This window comes from Sebastes umbrosus, chromosome 5 (genome assembly GCF_015220745.1).
Source record: "Sebastes umbrosus isolate fSebUmb1 chromosome 5, fSebUmb1.pri, whole genome shotgun sequence".
NCBI classification, from domain to species: domain Eukaryota; kingdom Metazoa; phylum Chordata; class Actinopteri; order Perciformes; family Sebastidae; genus Sebastes; species Sebastes umbrosus.
Genome location: NC_051273.1, coordinates 31,970,477 through 31,992,225, shown reverse-complemented (window position 1 = coordinate 31,992,225; position 21,749 = coordinate 31,970,477). Strand labels below are relative to the sequence as shown.

At 39.2% G+C, this 21,749-nt stretch overlaps 1 protein-coding gene across 12 annotated transcripts in view; it reads right to left on the bottom strand.

Annotated features, from left to right (window-relative positions):
• The window catches only part of kif1aa (kinesin family member 1Aa), a 48,782-nt gene extending 34,109 nt beyond the window's left edge, over positions 1–14,673 (bottom strand). For 3 of the 12 annotated variants that reach the window (XM_037770279.1, XM_037770280.1, XM_037770283.1), the window contains exons 1-6: positions 14,154–14,672; positions 12,187–12,354; positions 2,263–2,336; positions 1,947–2,129; positions 1,766–1,831; positions 1,377–1,555 (exon numbers count right to left, since the gene is read on the bottom strand). In XM_037770279.1, the coding sequence (XP_037626207.1) occupies positions 1,377–1,555; positions 1,766–1,831; positions 1,947–2,129; positions 2,263–2,336; positions 12,187–12,292 (608 nt within the window). In that variant the 5' untranslated portion in view covers positions 12,293–12,354; positions 14,154–14,672. Of the gene's footprint in view, positions 1–1,376; positions 1,556–1,765; positions 1,832–1,946; positions 2,130–2,262; positions 2,337–12,186; positions 12,355–14,153 lie in introns of all 12 variants that reach the window. The other 9 variants (XM_037770282.1, XM_037770287.1, XM_037770290.1 and 6 more) reach the window with 6 other exon arrangements.
• Positions 14,674–21,749: the final 7,076 nt, after the last annotated feature.

Below are 21,749 nucleotides of genomic sequence, written 5' to 3'. Positions count from 1 at the left end.
TTGATTCATGCCTTAAAGGGACAGTGTGTAGGATTTGGCGGCATCTAGTGGTGTGGTTGCAGATTGCAACTAACTGGGTACCCCTTCGCTCACTCCTCCCTTTCCAAGACTGCGGTAACGTGAGCCGCCGAGTAGGAATGGACGATATGGATTATAAATAATATTTTGATATTTTCAGGCTATATCGCGATATACGATATATATCGGACGAATAACAGATAAATTATTGAGAATTATTCAATTTTGACTGAGCGTTTCTATTTTAACCGGTGCAGCTTTTCTAGCCTTTACGCGACTGGTTTAGCAGCCCAGGAAACTCACAGACCAACTGCATGCATTGTAAATCCTCTCACATGTTGCGACTCAGCCAATCAAATCTGTGCATTCTGATAAAAGTAGATTGCAAAAACAGAGCTTTTTATCCAGAATGGACAGACTCTTACATGTTTATTCTTCCCACGGGCAGTTTAAAACCAGTATGCTATGTCTTATATATTCAGAGACCGTGGCGATTATTAAAAGCGGTAACGTCTTTTTCAAAGTGAAGGCTGGCATCTTCCATCACCGTGTCCAACCTCAACACGTATAAACTTGTGTTGGTGCTTCACTTCTTTTGCTCTCTCTCTGTTCCTTGCTTCCCTCCAGATACAAAAACACACGCCTCATACGAACATCCATGCTCACACACACTCGCCCAGGAGAGGAATCTGTGACAGGGAGAGCCGCGGCTGAAGCGAAACACCAAAACGGGTCTCATGCCGTCAGCTTAAAAAAATGGCAATTAATATTTATACACAACGTTGGCGATAAAGTCACTTACTACACCCCACGCAGAACAAGCCACAATACATCAAGATCAATATATCGCCAACCCCAAACGCCAAGTACAAAACTGTGGTAATGCTGTTCGCCTCGCTCAGAGGCCATCCTTACCATAATAACACTACTTTAGGAGCAACGGAAGTCAGACGGCGTCTGGCGGTACCACGGTTTGGCACTCTGTGGCTCACATTACTGCAGTTTCACAAGCATGTCAGAGAACTATGGTGGCCTTCAGGTAACGTAAAAACGTAAAAGGCTCTCACTCGAGCCAGTATTTAGTTTGTCTGTTCTGGGCTACTGTAGAACATGGCGAAGCAACATGGTGGACTCCAGCTAACGAAGCTAACGAAAACACAATGATTCTTAGTTTCAGGTGATTATACACTAATGAAAACATAGTTATGAATTCCATTTCTGGTAATAGATCCCTACACACTGACCCTTTAACAAATCTAAAATTAGTTTAACTATGCAAAAGATTGTCTGGCAAAAAAACAAAAATGGTATACACTGTATGCAAAGTAAGGGCCTGAATGAATAAACAGCTCCATTACCTGGCTTTGTTGCCGGAGTCCATCAGGTCCGAGATGTCATTGTAGGAGGTGACCGCCAGCTTAGACAGGTCCTCCACATAGGGTCCCATCAGAGGATGCTCTCGAACACGCAGGTTCCCTTTATTTTTGGGGTTCAGTAAATCCCGCACACGCTCACAGTAGATTTCCATGTAGCTTACCTGTTCAGATTCACAATATTAGCTTGAACATTCGTAACAGGTGGCAGGTTAAGAACATACAGTCTACCTGTATTTGTATTCATTGCATTAGTAGTGGTTGTGTCTACATTCCTGGGGACTGCAGCTGGAAATAAGCTCATACATCTCTTCTCTTTGTGTGAGATTCATAATTTCTGTACATAAACTAAGCAGAGGGCATTGCATGCTTACCTCCACAGAATAAGACTTGCTGTTGTCTGCATTGTCATTGAACTTAGTGAAAAGATCTTCACACAGCTGGAAGGAGAAAAATAAGAACATTATTCCTACAATTGTTGCATCCGAGACAATCAAACTCATCTTTCCTTTGATTTACTATCAGCACTGGTCGAGTCATCACAATAATCAGTACCAGGGGAATGATCCCTTGTTGATCCTTGACATCCTGCTTCCCCATCATGGTGTAGGACTTGCCAGCGCCTGTCTGACCATAAGCAAAGATGCAGACGTTGTATCCCTCGAAAGCGTGCTGCAACATTTCTACTCCGATGTCTTTGTACACTTGCATCTGAGAGGCATAATTGATGTCCTCTGGCTGTGGACAGAGATCAATAATCAGCGACTTAAATCTTAAAATGCAACATAAAGAAATCCGCAGTGATGCAAATGTTTGTGTTTGTTGGGGTGTCTGTACAACATTTGCGCTGTGGGGGTGCAGAAAGAGTTACCGAGGTGTGGGACCAGTAGGAGTAATCAAAGTTGAAGCTCTTGTTGTCTTTGAGCTGCTTGGGGTTGTTGATGGCTGAAAGACAGGACAAGGAACACTGGTCAGAGGGAGGGTGAGAGACGCCCACGTGAAACTGTATCTGAGCTGTGTCGGTGTCATGTTGTGCTAATAGAACTGGAAAAGCCTTGGTCGCCTCCTGTTTCTCTACTAAACAGTCATGTAGTGTTTAGGCCTCTGTGCTAAAGTAAAGCGTTAAACTGCAGATGGGACAAGAAACCGGCAGTTTTGGCAGTTTTTGGAAGATGAACACAGAATCCTGAGAAAACATTTCCCCCCACTGAAGGTGGCAGCATGGACTGAAATACATACATCCTGTTATATCAGTTGCCATCTGCTTATTATATTGGTGTCGTTGAAAAAAAATGCAAAACGCCATTTAAACTTAATCACAGTCTCTTTGCCCACATTAGAGAAATTAATCTACAGGATTGCACAAACAGTTATTGCTTTTAAACACTGAATAAATCAGTAGAAAATACAATCTAATACAAACTTGTTACTGTATGTGAGCATCTGACAGACTAAATATCATGCACATGAAAAAAACAACATTAAAACATTTCAGAATAGCCCTGCTGGTGGCCCTGCGAGGCTGTAACACAAATTACACACCAAAACACTACATTGTTGGATAAAATAGATACTATTTTGCTATGTTTAATTCCTACTTTCCAATGTACAGTTTGGCCTGATAGCGGTGCCAGATTAAAAGGCCATGTTGTTCCCTACCAGGTTTCTCTATCTACCTGAGGCCATTTTAGGACTCAGCTCGTCAGGCTCAGCTCATCTTTCAACAGTGTCAGTCTGAAACACCCGTCAGCCCTGAGCTGCATTTCATCAGGCTCAGTTATCTCTTGTTAGCCTTAAACAAACTGAAAAACGTTCCCATAGTAAATCTATTCCAGACTGTCAGAGAAACGCATTAAGGTATTTGTATGTCCACCAACTGTACTGTAAGTTACATGTGTCTGTTTAGCAAACAGGAAAATACCTTTTCCCATTATATATTAATAACTTTAAAAGGGATGTCATGAGAACAAATACTTCAGTACCAAGTCGATGCCACATTTCTGAAAACGTGACGGTACTTGTTTTTCTACAGTACCGCAGTTACCATAGGTACTGGGGATAAGGGCTCAAGACTAACAGAGTACCGTCGTCCCGGGGACGACAGAAAATGTCCCTGATAAGGTTACATTGTGAACAACAAATCTGTGTTGAAATTGGCAGGAGGCAGCACGGTCCTACTTGGCTAAATAACAGAGCCAACAGCTAACGTATGGAGGTTGCATTTAGTTATATTATGATGCATTCAAGCTCTATTCAGTAACAATTAGTATTTGGTAGGTAAGGTAAATTTGTTATCATGATGTGTTCAAATGTAATCTTTATAAAATTTAATTTTGGCAAGAAACTTGAGGCAGATCATCAAGGATTAATAATAAATTAGCAAAACCAGTATGTTAACGATATTAAAGGAGTGTATGTTGAAGAACATAGGATTTATGGTTCTGTTTTTGTTTTTTTACCGTGGTATGGAATTGGGTATCGAGACTCGTGACTTCTCTGGTATTGGTATCGACTACTACATTTCTGGTATTGTGACATCCCTGTTAAATTACCATTATTATAATTATTAGTCTTATTGATTTTTGATGGTCAATGCTTTTAGCTTTTAAGTCACAGAGAATCCCAGTCTAACATTGTGGTCTGGTAGATTTACATCCCCAGGACGATGATGACTCTGATCAAATCACTTCCTACTGATACAGTATCTGATCTAACTTGATATTAGATATGTCTGCTCTGTGACCCTAAACCAACTACATGTAGCTACTCATTCACTTCATGATGATGACATACAGTACATCTTGTTCTGGTTCACTTCATCTCTTAGTTATGTTATTATGTTAACCCATTGTATTCTGGAGTTCCTCGGCTTTATAGTGAAGTGTAGCTTATAGGGCTAGTTTGCAGCTAATCAAGCTGTATATGTGCAGTATATGCATCTGGAAAGGTTACGCAATATCACGAATCAAACAAAAACAGGGCTTAAAAGAAAAAACACACGACTCTTTTGATATATTAATTATTCATATTTCATAAGTTCTTTCTTGTCTAAATGTTTAACTTCAGAAATAACGTGTTTTATCCGACAACAGAAAACAGAGCCACATGAAAGACTAATGTTCTCAAAAGAAATCAAAAAGCAATTAGAGTTCAGTAGAAAAATGCTTTCAGAAACAAATATAGCCTGTGTGATGTGTTCATTGTCATGATTTAGAGACATTTTACAATTATAATTCACATTGTGTTTAAGTAAACAGGCAAAATATCAGATACATAAATGCAAATGCTTGTTTTTTTCTAGAGGCATACAGTATATCAGACTGATGTATTGACATCAAGGGGTATTTGTGTGGATACTGCAGCACATGGTAGCGTGCCCAAACAAGAACAATATAGCTGGTGTGGTCTGGTGATGCCCACTATGACAATGCTTCCTCCCTGCTCCCAGAGCTCCAGACACCATTTTCTCTGCTAATGCAGATGCGGTCGATAATAGAGGAAAAGGCCCAGGGCTAAGTACGCTCTCAAGTAAGTGTACACACTGTTATTTCCTTTCTACGCTGCTACTGTGTTTCCGACTATGAAATATAGGCCAGTGTGGCTGACGTGGGTTTCCGGTTTCAGGCCCATGACAAAGACATGAGGCCTCGTTTACTAGGGAAAACGTGACCACCAGGTACCCTGGAAGATGGCCAAATATGTATATGTACTACAGTTGGCACACAGAGTGCCCTCTTTTATATTTATCTGAATTCTGCGAATTATGATTGTCATAAAATACATGAGGGTTTGCTGCTAGACCACAGCCACAGAATCAATTTCATTAATTAGTTAGAAATGTTTTCCATACTGCTCATTTCCTCTGCAGTCTCCTGCCACAAATGGTCTTCTACAGTAATGTGTCATGACATCAGAGACATCATGACATCACTCGAAATTCCAGTAAGACCTAAATACATACCCTTATATATATATATATGTACTGTATATACTGTATATAGAACAAGGTCAGCTTTTTTACCAGGTAAACCAATCAATTTCTTTCCTCATGTCAGCTTGAGTGTACACATAATGTACATATATATACATATACTGTATATATATATATACACACACACATACTGTACATACATACTCAAGCTGACACGAGGAGACAACAGGAAGGAAACTGATTGGTTTTCCTGGTAAATAACACTGACTTTGTTCTATAAATTGAGCATTTATAAAAGGAGACATTTACCAGATCTCTAAAATGCAAAATATATTAGGATCCGACTATTCCCAGAAGCAGAATCTCTGCAGTACGACTTCCTCTTGTTGCTTACTCATCTCTGATTGCAGTATGATTCATACACCCCCCGTTCCCCAGCACCGGAAAGAAAAGCGCCTCGCTCTCAGATAAGGTAATTACTTTAGAGTGGCAGTGATTGGCAGAATATATGAGTGTTACAGGGAAGCATTGGGCAGGGCTGCCTATTTTAATTGCATCCAGTAGCTTGGGTGACGCTCTCAGTGGTCACAGCTTGTGTCAGAGTAATTTCCACCTGAGGCCAGTTTTAGCAGCGTTTTGAGCACACAGAGCACGTCTCCCATCTTCATCATACTCCTCTTTACTACCTGTCTTCTATTTTTACGATGGAAACGCTTTTTAATCACAAGGTGTTGGGTTTATAGATGACGCCAGGTCTGGAAGTCATGTCATGGGGGGTAAACGTAATTAGAGGGGATACAATAGCAACTCATTTCTCTTCTGGTGTTGACGGTGCTCACAAACCAGAAGTGGTCAGGAGTGTACGCACGTATCCACAATATGTCCTCTTTTAGCAGCGTAATGTTTACACATACTGACTTCTAGTAGTAGAAGATTAGACTTGTACTAGTGTACATCACTGATATTCACACTTATTTGTACACCACACAAATCACATCTTTGAAAGAGAGAAACATAAAGTAGGAAATATTAATATGAGCTATATGTAGTTCTCTATTTTCAAGAGTCAACTTCCCAAATTCTGATTTGAATGCATAATAATTCACCATTAGACCATTTAAAATGGATGGAGACATGCTCTATGGTTAACCACTTATTTGACACTGGTTAAGTATCTTGCAGTCTGTTCATTAGTAAATTATTTTCTATTATACAGTTCTTGATTAAGAGCTGTTTTGTAAATAATTGTTAGCTATCCATTAATTGGAAGTTATTTTGTTCCTTCATTTATTGCCATTATCAAATGATCTGCCCATTATTTCTTTGACTGACTAATCGTTTAGTTTATAAAATGTCAGAAAATCACTATTTTCCACAACCCATGTTGACATGATAAAATGTCTTGTTTTGTCTGACCAGTCATCCAAAACCCCAAACTACTAATTTGAATATAACAAAATATTAAAACAACAGCAAGTATTCACATTTAAAAAGCTGGTACCTGATTTTTTTATATTTTGATATGTTTGCTTAAAAATTATTTCAAATGATTTGATGATCAAACTAGTTTTCCTATATGATAATGTAACAATTGAGCAGCTGCTTTTTTTCATACTGATGACTTTTATGATACTTAAACCATTTTACTGTAAATACTTTCAAATACAGGATACCATTTCACCACTGCTGAAAAATGGTGTATTACAAAGCTATAGTTACACTGAATATTACATTTATACATAGTACATTACATTACTTATTACAAAGGGATATTTCCATCTTTATTTTTAAGATCTATATTGATGATACTGTAGGGTATGTTTTGACACCATATCTGTGATTTTGTATTCCCAGAAATTTGTATTGGAAATTGAAAATAAATATACTGTATATTTTGATGTATCCCTAAATGAAAAGAGTGCACTTTATTTTCAGCAGGTGTGATGTTTAATATACTAGTATATAAACTAGTTCAACTTTAAGATCTTTATTGTCATGTGCACAACAATTACAGAGATGCAGTCGTTGGCAATGAAAATCTTGGATCTCAGGCTCCCTCCAACAATGCTCATTAAATATGTATGAAATTAAAATCACATAAGTAAGAAAATTTGAAATCTAAGACATAAAAAGTGCAGAAGGTAAAATATACGGATAAAATATACATTAGTAAAACATAAAATAAAATAATATAAATGTGTTGTAGACAGGTGTACAGTAATGAATTAACTAAATGTAAACAGGACTGTAATAAATGTAAATGCGTATTGAGAAGTAATAAATATATATACAGATACACTGTAAAACCGTAAAATATATATACTGTATATAGTATATACAATAACAGTATAGTAGTATTTTGTAAAACTACACCACTGCTCGTGGTTATCACTGTCACATCATTTATCCTAATTATAGTGGTGATTGTCTGCTCCAGTTTAATTTTAGGTATTATACATCATATTTTCTGTATCTTATTATGGCAAATTCCATGTTTGTCTTCATAATTGTGATTGAGTGATGCTGGTCAGACTATCACGGGTGACCTGCCCCAGTCAATAGGGGAGGAAATGTGTCTGCGTCAGCAGGTCTGGCTGAGGGGATGTGAACCCACTGACAGAGGCTGGAGGAGAGCCACGTAGATGCTATATTCAGCAGCAGCAGCAACAGCAGCACCAACAGCAGCACTGGCTCTAGGTGGCATGTTGTCTGCTGCTTTATGTTGGACTTCTATCCCAGTTTATAAAACCTAAGACACAAAGTACCAAGAGGCACTGTGTCTATACCAAATTTAGCATGATGGAGTAGTAAACATTATGCTAATGAGGTATTTATTTGTGCTAAAACCTTTTAAGAAGGAACATGAATCTGTGTGTCTACATTCAAACACACATAATATACCACAACAACATACATTTGCAAGAGCTGGTTAAGTATACACAGAGATATTCTGGGTCCATTAGTGAAATTTCTTACAAGTCTATAAGTTGTTTGCTGAAATATAAATATAAATCTATCCACCAAGTATATGCCCCCAATAGCCCTCTAAAGAGAGGCCTATTTTCCTTCAGGTCTGTCCCCTGCATCTTAATTAAGGTCAGCGTGGGAGGGAAGATCTCTCCAACAACAAGATTACTGCCATTCTCCTGCTTTGTGGGAACTGGGGTATTGACCCACACATGAGTGTCAGAGAGCACAAAGCAGAGGCAGTGTGAGACACACACACACACAAAAAACCCCACTCCTTCGTCTTCTTTTCCTCAGCCCAGACTACAAAAAGACAAGGGGGCATTTATACCCTGCCTCTGTACCCCCTCCAGACAACCAATGACATCAGTCTGCTCACATCCTCCAGTCCACATCCAGAGCCATTGACTTGGTTTAGAAGAGAACAATCTGCTCTGCTGAAAGACTTTGCAGTCTCACTGAAAGCAGCTTTGTGCTGTGTGTGGGTCTGACCAGCAAGACGTTTTCTAATACTGTTGACATATTAATAAAACAAATCTGGATTTTGAGGTAGATTAACAGAAACGTGATTTAGGCCTCACTAAAATCTGTTCACACAGACCTACTTTTGTCTGTAAAATGATCAGCGTGGGGGGGGGGGGGGGGGGGGAGGGGCTTCTTTTTAGTATGTCAAAATGTCCACTGCAATGCTCCTTTTACCTGAAACTTTAACTGCAATTTACATATTTACCAGCTTGTAAAGTGATTTATATTGTGGGGAATCAAGCCCACAAGCTCCCTGATTAACTGGATGCAGGTCTGAGAAAATCTTTTGCACATGCTTGTGTTACTTATATTAAATATAATAACTATTTATGATTTGACTGTAATAAATAAATCACAAAAACCTACATTTCTGAAAAATAAACGCCAGAGGCAGCCAAGTAAACAAAAGAAAGAATGATTTTTTACAGTCAATTTTGGCCCCCCATCTTTTTATGGGTGAGTAATCTATGGTATATGTTAGACCAGTTAGAGCTGTGTGTTGGCAAGAATCTGGCGATACGAATCATGATACAGGGGTTACGATTCAATATATTGCGATACTGTAAGAAAGGCGATATATTGCGATTTTTTTATCTAAAAAAGCTGTCATAGTATGAAGAACACACCGCCACATACTGTACATAAAATCTGAGTAAAAAAAGTTTACTTTTTATGCAATCAGAACAGTGGGATCTGCATTTGCATTTATCACAGTCCCTGTAACATCCAAGATCATAGCACTACTTTGAGCAGCACATAAGAGGGCGTATCTCTTTGCAAATGAAAAAGTATTGACGGAGTTCAGCTTTGCATGTAAACTATCAATTAAAAATCAATAGTGTTTTTGAGAATCCATACAGTATCACAAAACATAATATTGCGAATCGCGATACTTGATATTTTCGATATTTTCTTACACCCCTATTTACAAGGTCTGCTGTGCTATGACAGCCTGATTGGCTTTGTATACTGTTGAGTGAGTCACAGTAAATTTTGTACTGCAAAACTACTACGTTGGGTTCCCTCAGGAGGTCTCCAAACCAACACAATTGAAGAATAGGATAAGATATTGCAATGAATAAGAAGGAACTGACCAAATTAGAATGCAGTAAAGCACCAGCAAACACCATAATGATTATCATGGTAGCATGCTTAATTAAACACAACAGACCCACTTTGTGTGATTAGAAAAATTCAAATTCACAGATTAAATCAAATGGGGCGTCTCCAAGGACATTTCAGTGGTATCCACACTGTATATAATATATTCCCTGTGGATCTAAGTTTACACTGTTAAAGGAGACACTGCTGACAGCAAAATGATCCTTGTCCACTGCTGTAGTGGCAATGACACCACTCTTACTGTGGATGTCAACAAAATGTATTCACCTTCATGCTGTGAAATCCTGGAGGGACTCTTTATAAATTGGATCCATTAATTTGGGATTTTTTTAAGATTGTAAATGTTATGTCTAACAGGGAGCTACATCACAAAATGCAACAAATCACAAAGTTATAATAAGACGGCCCAAAAAAAGCCACCCAGCTTGTTGTCTAGTCACCCATGACATGAGGAAGGAGGGGGGAGACGGTTAAATTAGGCCAAACGGTAAATATTTCAGGAAGCCTCATCCATTATTGACAAATGGCTTTACCTTCCTAAGCAGACTACATATCGAGTATCTTTCCAGTCTCCTCTCGACCAGAGTCCTCACTCTGCACTGAATAACCCAAGGAATGTGGGCTGCTGTGAACTACATACTTACAGACACATACAACATACGCCAACAAAAACAAATACAGTAGGTTTTGCAGGAAACTTTACTGTGGCTAGAGGCAAGTACACAAATGTTTGTATGGTTTATCTTATATGGACAAAATCATTCTGTTTCTTTAAAGATGTATCTGCCGTTATTGTGCGTATTGAATATTTGCGGTAGTGGCAGATCTGAATGTTAAAATGTTGAATAAGGAGCCATTCTAATATCTGGCTTAATCTGGCCACATAAACACATAACAGGCCTTGCTTGCCCGAAATAAATATCAGGTCAAATATGCAGGAGATTATGTCACCTACAGCATGATGATGGAGAGATTTTCCTGAACAGGTGATTTTCATTTTGATAACTGCTCTACCCGATTTAGTAACTGAAAAGATCGACACTGTAATAATTAGACAGTTGTCGATCTTGCAGACGACCTCAACAAGGTGACATTTTCTCTATAGATAGATTAAATTATCTCCTACAGTATCTCAATAATCTTTTTATGTAATTTAAGCTGATTCTAAATAAATTCCCTGCTCACCTCACACATCTTGGAATAGGTCTTGCTTGTTCACAGGAGATTTGCACACACCTAACAGGTCACAATTGGTACTATGCACAAGGGAATTTATCTTTTCAGTAAACCCCCCCAGCAGGGGGGTCAGAGGTCAACGTCAGCGATAGACTAGACCATCATCGCCAAGGCCACGCCCCCTTTGGGGGATAGAAAACAAAAGATCCAACAGATTAGGGCTGTCAAATTTAACGCAATAAAAAAGCGTTAACGCAAATTTGTTTGAACGTCACTAATTTCTTTAACGCATTAACACAACTTGCGATTTTAAGGTTGTAGCGGGCTCAGTTTTAAAGCTGGAGTGAAGATACTGGTATCATATGAAACTAAAAACCTAAGGAATCCATTGGTCCCCATAGGTCTTCCCCCATCCAAGTGGATGAATGACCCAACATAGTAGCTAGATGTTGCTTATCCGGACTATATCCACTCTATAATGCTACATATTTGACTGAATCACCAGGTATCGTTAGGCTAAGTGTTGTCAGTAAAAAAACAACGTGTTAATAGACAACTGTTTGATCTATGGGCTGAGATTTAGTTGGAGACGACAGTCTGATGCTGCCATACTGTATGACTGTACTGAAGCAGCCTCCCACTCAAGCTAACACTAGCTATCCATCAGTATTACCTGTCACCAGCATCATTTAGCGATTTACCACACTGACAGTGAATATTTGTGTATCTTATGTGCCTCAAATCTCAGTGTGAAAGCCTCGGTTAACTTTCTACACCACAGCTTTTCTGCATTTTCCTGTTTCTCTCCATATGTGACGCAAAACCGTGTTTCTTTCTCCCAAAACAGGGCGCGGCCTTGGCGATGACGCGATGCTGATGCCTGAACCTGTGCCTTCTGGTTGAAGAAGAATCCCTCAGCTCAAGCTTACATTTAGCTGAGTGCCTTTTGCCAAACACTTCTTCTGATGCCCATTCATGCAGTGGGAAGCAATTGTTCATGCGATCTATGTTTCTTTGTAGTACACATAGCACACATACTGTAGGTGAAGTTTAAGCTATTCTTATAGCACTTACTGGTGGTGTTTCCAGTCATCTGAATGATGCATTTGCTTTCTTTTCCGATCTCCCTTGAATTGAAGGGGCGGACACGCACCGCCACCTTCACAGAGGCCCCAGCCATGGTGCTTTCTTCCTAGCACCTCGGGGTACCTTCTTTAGTGCCCAGGTGTAGGGCCTGCAGGTCTGTAGAAGGGAGCAGATAGTTAATCTCAATTAATACAATTCATAGTTTTATCAGTATGTATCAGTTCATATGAAAACAGACTTATGCCACCTTTTTTGACATGTGATACAGTATGTTATGTTGCAAAACTGAGGTCTATTTTTTCATTTGCGTGTTAAAAATGGTAAGGGCAGAACATTACACCTTATGGTTGACGTGATGAGCACAATAGAGGAGGGCTGTAACATGAAAAGACCATGCATGGTCAGCTACAGCCAGGGGAGATGGGTAATAAAGCTAGCAGTAACAAAAGAAGTGCAGCAGCAGCTAAATGTCAGGCTATTTCTCTGGATGACAATGGCACTGAAACCAGCCACAAATCCCGGGTCTGGCTCCATTCAGCAGCTCCGTTTCATGAACAACTCGTCACACTGTCTCCTAAAAGACGACTTACGAACATTAAATCACTGTGTGATTTCATTGTGTGGTGTCATCGTGAGTGTATCAAGAGCAACCATGACTCATCTACTGTGGAGATCAAATTACAATCATTTAATGTTTTCAATCGATAAGCTTTAACAGCGAGCGATATGATACAATTAGCTTTCACTGCAGGTATAACTATGAATATTATATAGCTATCGTAATTTATAGCATATCAATAAGAGAAAGCGTCATATATTAAACTTAATGTATGCCCAAGATTTGGGATAATGTCGGATGTTGCATCACTAATCAGAGTGTGTTCCTATATGCTTTGTGACGCAGATGTCTGTCCTCATAATTGAGGGTTGTAAATTTGCTGTGTCACCCTGCTTCCTGGACTGGTACACCCTCTACAGCTGGCCCCTAAACACATTCATTTGTGAGATGTATACGTGTTACAATGTACATCAGTTCAAGGTGCAACCGTAATGTATAGGCTATACTGAGGACTAATTAGTATTAAAAATAAAATGAATAATAAATTGACTGAATAATGTTAAAGATTCAACACCAAATTCAATATTGTTTTGATATCTAAAATGAAGTGATGAAGATTCACATGTATGTTGTGCTCACCCACTGCAACACAATATTTTTTTGTGTATAAAAACAAAAGTTCTGAAGATTTAAATGTTTTCTTTTCCCCCCACATCATCAACAGCCATGTTCATATAATCTTGTCATACAGATGCTCAGCAGACCATCAGCTGATGATGCAGCTCAGCTCAGCTGGGTGGCTGGCCTCCATTTTCCCGGCGACAAAGGCTATAATGTAACATACCACATGCTGCTGTGTATTAGAGCAGCATGACGACAGTCTGATACAATGTACCAGTTATTATCACCCATAAAACACATTTCATATTTGTAGCTTTTGAGCATGACAGCAACGCCATAACCCCTCAGCTGAACTCTAGCTGAATGCTCATATCTGGTTGGGCTGAAAAGGATGATTCCTTGCTGTAATTGCGTCATTTCATAGCTTATGATAATTACAGGCTATGCTATCTTCAATGAGCCTGACAGCAGTACTAGCAACTCATTGTAGTTCACCTTTCTCCCCATGACAGGGCATTTATTCATGTCGTCCTGCTCACAGAATTAAAAATACATTTTATCAAACAATATTTAATCAAATAACACACGGTGTTATATATGTTACAGGGCATCTTTAATATCTCTCTATCTCTCTCTCCATCTCTCCTCCACTGACAGCCTCTCCAGTAGCCGCACCCTGCTCTGCTCATCTCCTCCCAGGAGCTTTAACACCAAGTAAATAAAGACCGCCTCGTTAACACTGCACTGAATGAACAATGGAGAAATAAAAACCTACCTCCGCAGTGCCAGTAACGTGTAGAGACCGTGTTTGTCGTGTTTTATTATCCCGCTCCGGAGCTACCTCCTCCGGTCTCCTCCAGGTCTGCTAGCAGCCTCTCCTCTCCATGAACACGGGCAGAGCTAGAGGAGGTGACTGCCGACGGTGTCGTGTTGTTGAACCACCACCTCCACCAACCCTCCTCCTCTCTCCTCTCTCGGCCCTGCCTTGCCAGTGGCGACACGGGAAGGAAAGGAAGGTGCAGGCCGGTCGGTTGTTTGTTTTTGGTGTTCGTCCGCTTCTTCACCCTCTTGAAGCGGTCAAAATGGCCCTATTGTCTGAATGTCTGTCTCCGGTAAGGATGCTAGAGCTCCACTGAGCCGGTGACATCACCACTGAGGGAGGTAACAGCATCAATGCAGTACAGTGGGAAGAGAGAGAGAGAGAGGAGGGAGGAGGGAGGGAGGAGAGAGGAGAGGCTGGGAAAAACACAGGGAGCAATATTAGTATCCCTCCTATAACACCTCATATAAAAACTGCTGTTTAAATACTTTTTAATTTAAACTTAAAGGTCCCATATTATAAAAAAGTGAGATTTTCATGTTTTTTATTATAAAGCAGGCTTAAGTCCTATATAAATACCGTGAAAGTATCGAAACACTCAATCCACAGGGAAATACACACAGCACGTATTCCGATTTCTGCCCATTTGTGATGTCACAAATATACAATATTTAGACCCTTGACACAATTTTAAACGTAAACATTCTAAATGTGTCCCAGTTTATTCCTGGTTGCAGTGTATGTGAATGTCATCAGCTGACAGGAAGTACACATGGACCCAAGCTGTTGCCTAGCAATGCAATTCTGTTGCAATTCTGTCAAAATGTGCTAAAACGGAGCGTTTCAGACAGAGGGTAAATAAAGGCATGTTCAGGCTGACAGTATGAGGAAAATAAAGTTGTTTTCTTTAACATTACAGCATGTAAACATGTTCTAGTAGAAACACAAAATACAAGTATGAACCTGAAAATGAGCATAATATGGGACCTTTAAGAACAGCAGATTGCCGGGATGCAATCTGTTTTCTAAAGGGGTAAAACAGTTTACTTACAGGACATGTTTTAAATGCTGTGGACAACTATAGGAGCATAATGAAAAAAGGCATTTGTTAAGAATAGTGTTTAGTAGGTCAAGCCAGGGACATCAAGCTGAGGGGAGACAAACTGGCACAAAGCAGGTCTCTGCACCATGGAAACTGCCTATTCACTGAAGCACACAATATAGCATCTCAGAGCAGAGACTGATGGCCACAGAAACAGGATTATAGCAGAAATATTAGCCCATCATGTTTCCTTTGCAAATGTGGTGTTTCCTGTATGCCTCTCTCTGAAGCGATATAGGATGTCTGCATTGCAGTTTGCAGGTTTTACACCCTCTGTTTACTGCAGCAAATACTCAAAATTTGAATGGTAAACAAACAATATAGGCTAAGGCCTTTTTTTTAACTGCAGACATTTTGACTTGTCATAGTAGGAAAAGTACAGGTGGTGTTACTAATAACATTAACTATCGCAACGTTCTATTTAAGTGTCCCAGCACAATGCCAGGAGCCTGAAATTGAAGCAGCTAAATGGAATTCAGTAATCTCTAAAGCTGCAGTGGGTAGAAATGGAGCAAATGTGATTCAAATAAGTTATTTTTATGAAACGGTCACTATATCCTGACAATAGTGCATGAGACAGATAATCTGAAAAAAAATCATGTGCCTCTGTGTCCTCCAGTGCTCCTAATGGCATCTGCAAGATTTCACAGGGCGGAGGAAAACAAGCAGTCAGAGCCGAGCTGAAGCCTTGCCATCTCTGAGCAGCTGTCAATCACTCGCAAACTCTGATCAAATGGTCAAACTAGGCAACACTGATACTGTTACTGTAATGCCTATTTCTCGCCTCAAATGTTCTCAGAAACATCTTGTAGTGTACTGTTTTGCTGTAAAATTAGAAAATTTGTGACCTGGCAGCCATGTTGAGATCTGTTGAAGAAATACCAAGCACCGCCCACCAGCCAGAGCACAGCCAATACTTCAATAGGAAATCTCTCTGAAATGACCTGTGATTGGCCAAAGTCTCCCGTCACAGAATAGTTTTGTTATCTCTCAGAACACTTGAATTACAATATGCTGAAAGGTTATTATGGAATTTTTGCCCAATGATGCCAAAAACATTTTTCCTACTGCAGGTTTCATTATTAACACCTGTGCTTATCCTACTGTGACATGTCAGAATATATATATATATATATATATATATATATATGTGCCTACCGTAGAATCTCTTACATAAAAGGTTGTGATCTATTATTACAATTTTGAAGAAATTTATGTTGAAGATTTATTAAAGGACCAGTGAGTAGGATTTAGTGACATCTAGTGATGAGGTCACATCAATGTGTGGGACCTCTATTTAGTCAGAGAGAGAAAAATCCATATTTATAGTTCAGCCTGTGTAAAAGACGAAGATGAAATGCAACAGCCTGGAGAGATGTTTTTGTAGCGAAGCTCTTAGACAGTCATTGAGCTGATTGGAGAGATGAGAGGACCGGTCCTAATAATGTCACTGTGTCCTTGTGCATGTGACCCCACCCACACACTCTAGTCTATATAGGACAGTAATGGGTGGGTGGCTAAAGAGGTTGTCTTTATCAGATCAATACATTTTCTTTTCACTATCGTCCATCTGAAGGGAAATAACGGAAGTTAATATTTCTGCATAGATGATCTATCTGCCATACAACTGCCTATACTGTATGGATGCTTAATTCCAAATGTATTCCATTGTATACCTATTATTAGTTTAAATCAGTTTTCTTGTTCTTTCTGTTGCTTGTATTAAGATAAAACACAGAGTCCATTGCATGTGAGGTTTAGCAGCAATAACGGGTAGTGAACAGGAACTCTCTTCCTGGTGGAAGGATACTTTGGCTGCTCAGGTTTCAGGCTGAGTGAAACACAATGCAATTGTGTTTTGTGACCTTGCTCTTTGCACAGTCCTACCGTTCCTATTGCTCTCTCTCTCTCTCTCTCTCTCTCTCCCTTTCTCATGGACACATTTGCTTGATGTGTAACATCTCTCTCGGGCCCCCCTGTCTCCTCCATTTCTATCTGATGCAATTGTTTAATTTAATTCATCAGCATTAAGATTTCAAGGTCTAATCCATGTGCAGAAATGATATGCTCTTTTGTAGTGTAGTCACGGTCTACCAGCAGCATTCAGAGAGACAGAGATAAAGAAGATGGAGATAGATAAAGAAGAGAGTGTGAATCACAACAGATAAAAAAGGATGATGTCAGCCGTATGAATCACCACATGAGGTATCCCATATACACTTGTCCTCCCTGTTTTAAAAGTGGGCCAAGCTAAAGGTCTGTTTTATAAGTGAGCGTTAAAGGAAATGTCCTTTGATTATTTAGAAGTACCACTACAGGAAGCTGCAGGAGGAGGAGTGGTGATATTGTTTCTGCCCAGCCTCCCAGCTCTGTTCTGCCATGTCTAAATTCAGTGGCACAGGAGCCTGAATAATTTATTGGTTGAGCGAGCTGTTGCCTTGAGCCCTGGTGTGACAGACATGTTTTCTTAAAGAGACGCTCTTGTTGTGTGTCTATCAAAGAATGTAGAGCAAAATCCCGCACAAATCACATTCGACATGGAAACAAACAGAGACAAGAATATCATGAATTGAGTTATAAATAATGATGAAATGATGATGAAAATAATCCAACTGAATGATAGATCATCCCTCTACTCATGGTCAGCAAAAGAAGCTGCTAATTTTTGATTGGAAAAGATTATAAGAATAACATGGTGATTTTATGACAGATACCTGATTTCAAGAAATTAAAAAAAAAATGAAAAATCTAAAAATGCATGTGTATAATGACATACAGCAAGTAACCAATAATAACCAAATCATGTTTCATCAAATTTTGACTTATACACTTTACACTTAAAAGTAAGTCATTAATGCAGAATGGTCCATTTAAAATAATAAATATCATATAATTGGATTATAATTATTGATGCATTAATGTGAAAGCATCACTGTAATGAGGCAGCTGTTAAAGATGGAGCTAATTTAACTACTTTGTATTCTACTGCCTGGTTAAATCTATAATATCATCATCATAATAATGATCATCATCATCTTAATACATCACTATTTGTTGATTATAATTTGTATTAATGTTCTGAAGTAACTAACGCCGTCTATTAAATGTGGTAGAGTAAAAAGTACAATATTTACCTCTGAAATGTAATGGAGTATAAAGTGGATTTAAATAGAAATACTCAAGTAAAGTACAAATACCTCAAAATGGTACTTACTGTAGTACTTACTTTACACCACTGGGTATTGTCACCTATATCAGTGTTTCTCAACCTTTTTCTGTGTCAAAGACCCTTAAATTGATACACATTAGGACACAGACCCCCATTTAATACGATTTCTCTCCATCTGAAAGGATTTTGGTTGTTAGATATGATTAAGGCCAGAGTTCTAGTTGTCAACTACAGTTGAGGAGATAACGAAATGAAAACGAGGAGATATGAAAATAAATTATTCCCCATTTTTCTAGGGACCCCCTGGAACTCCTTTGAGGACACCTTGGGGGGTCCCTGGACGCCTGCTTGGGAACCACTAACCTATATGGTGGTGTCTGTCCTGCTGCCATCAGAATCAAGGTGTGGGATGTTGCCTGTGAGATTAGCTCCCTCTGGTGGAATAAAAATAAATGGACACTAGATTTATGCATTAAAAACAATGTAAAACAACCTTAAACCACAATTAAAAAGGTGCATTAAACCTCTATCTGACTCATTGGCTCAGAGCCTTTGCTTTACTTTCATGTCAAAAGAATTGGGTGGGTTTCAACTTGCAACTCTGCCAGGTTTGGTTGGCACATTAATCCCCCGTCAATGGTGTCTTAGCGGGCCTCTGCTGTCTTGCAGTAGCTCCAGGGCAAACATTTTCCTCATTTCCTGAACATCAGAGCTGTGGCAGCTCCCTGGCATAGAAAACTGATATGGTGCAGGTATGGCAGAGCAGAGCGATCAGTTTGCATCTATGTTCCAAAACAAGGTATTTCAGGCAGTAGGTGTTGGTTAACCTGACCCAGTGATTTATAGTTAGAAAGGTTTTAATAAATAATTGTTTTCCCATGTGAATTCATGCACATTATCGTGTCCATCCTGACACATTCAACACAATAACTGCCAAAAGTGCAATTTCAACAGAAAAGCACTCAGAGGCAAAGAAAAACACCACCGGCTAGATTAATGGAGAACAGTTTATTGTAGAGTTCAGTGACACATTGGAAACACCATCATCCTGACATGTAACCTCAATTTCAACAAAATCTCATGACAAAAGGAAAAAACTCTTTCAGTGACATAAGTATTTGGTACAGCAGGTAGGTTACTGACATTTCACCGTCACATTACTTGCACCGCACCGACCACTTGCACAGCGGTCACGTCAACATTTACCACAGTCTACATCCATCACAGCCACGGGGGATGGCTGGCGTTGTCTAACCAGCTTAGCGTGAGCAAAACAAGTCTACATGTCCACGACCTTTAACATGGGATGAAAAACACAGATTGTTAAAAGCCTCTGTAATAAGATGCCCTCCTTTCACTTTATATTGCTCGCATGACAAAAAGAGTGCTCATTAATAAAAGGCAATACCCTGCGCAGAATGATTCATATGTACAGCGTGGAACTGTGCAGAGAAAGTTTGTTAAAATCACTCTTATCACAGAAATATTATTCTTTGTCCAATTCAAGATCATACTTTTGAATCAGCTTAATCACAACACTGCAGTCTGTCCTGCTGTCCGTCGCAGGATTTCAAAATAAAAGAGCATACTGTAAATGACACTGGCAAAAAGTACAACTTCTTTTATGTAATAAATAAACTTGTCACTATTATGGAGTAATTCAAAAGCTTGTATCACTAAAACACTATTAAAATAAGTCACTAGTAATATATGTTTATTAGGCTGACATTTAACAGCACTTTTCAATGGTAACATTACAGTACAGAGTGTACTGTATTATAATACCTTATATGTATTTGCAGGGATGGACATACAGGTACAGTTGACTTCAATGCAGTCTTCAAAAGCCACTGTTACCCTGCCATACCATGCATAGTGCACAGGATCAACGCCCAGTGTTTTCACATTAAAAAACATCATTGGGGCATCGTGAAGTGTGGTGATTTGTCAATTACTATAAATGTAGCTTATGACGTCTAACTACTTGAATGTGAATATCTAAGTCACTGCAGCCGAGTTATAACTATGTGTGATTTAAGGTGACTAGTGACATTTTTTTGGCATTAATTTAACTATTCCCATGGTAACTAATTTTACTACAAGTTTGTCATTTCATTTCTATTGTGAATATCCTATAGTGAGTGACCCCTTTGTGATATGACTCGACCCATTTGCAATTTGACAAGCAGAATGTCTGAAAATTGAATCAGGAAAAGCACCCATGGAGTATGGAGTCCTTTATAAGAATATATCAAATCAAATATTAAATTTGACTATAATTTACCTCATCTTTTTCATGATATGTGATTATTATTGATGTGAGAATCCTTGTATCATGTATTACTCATTGTAAAGTTACTATTAAGGGAAATATGATCTCATTAAAATGTTACTTTTATGTGCTGAAGGGAGGGGTAGGAGGCATTACTGATATCCTCCAAATACACAAGTTAATGAGGAAAATTGTTACTAGCTAGTTAATACATTTGAGGTGCAGAAAACACTTAAAGGAACAGATAGAGATTTGGGGAAATATGTTTGTTTGTTGTTTTGCCCAGAGTCAAGGATTGATATCAATTTCATCTCTGTGCATCCTGTTCAGATGTAGGCCAGGGACCTGTTTAGCCTAGCTTAGCGCTATAGCACTAGGGCAGGAAGCAAGGGGAGCTTAGCTAGCTTAGCTTGGCCAAATTGAAAAAAATTTACCTTCCATCAACCCCAAAGATGTCTTATTCATACAGGGTATACTATTTATGAACACACCATGAAACAGAAATGCAAAACCATGTGGCTTTACAAGCAGTTGAAGCTATTTTTTCATCAACAACTGCTCTGTGGCGTGCAGCGTCTCAACAGTCCTGTCCCATTGGTGGGCTTGCCTTGCCCAGTTTACTGCTATAAGAAAACTTAAGTATGGCCCATAGACTGTATATAAAGATGGACGACATGACAGCTCCCCAAAAGTGAAGCCGAAACATCTCCATCGCCCCCTGGTGGCTGGTTGCAGTATAGGTCATAAATCCCGCCTCCTCCATGTTAGCAGACATGGGCCAAACTACTGAAAAAAAAAAAGTTTTTCCCAAAGATCTCTCATTTTAGGTTTCTTAGTTCTTGTCACACTGATGTATGTTCAAGTGTTCACTTTTCTGATAAGTTTGGTTTTAATTCGTTATTTGATGTTATAAAAAAAGGGGGTGAGACGTCATGATTGACAGCTGTGAGTCTCTCTCACTATCAAGTTGCGGGCGTGCTCGGCTTGCGATTGGTTCGGGCGGTTGTA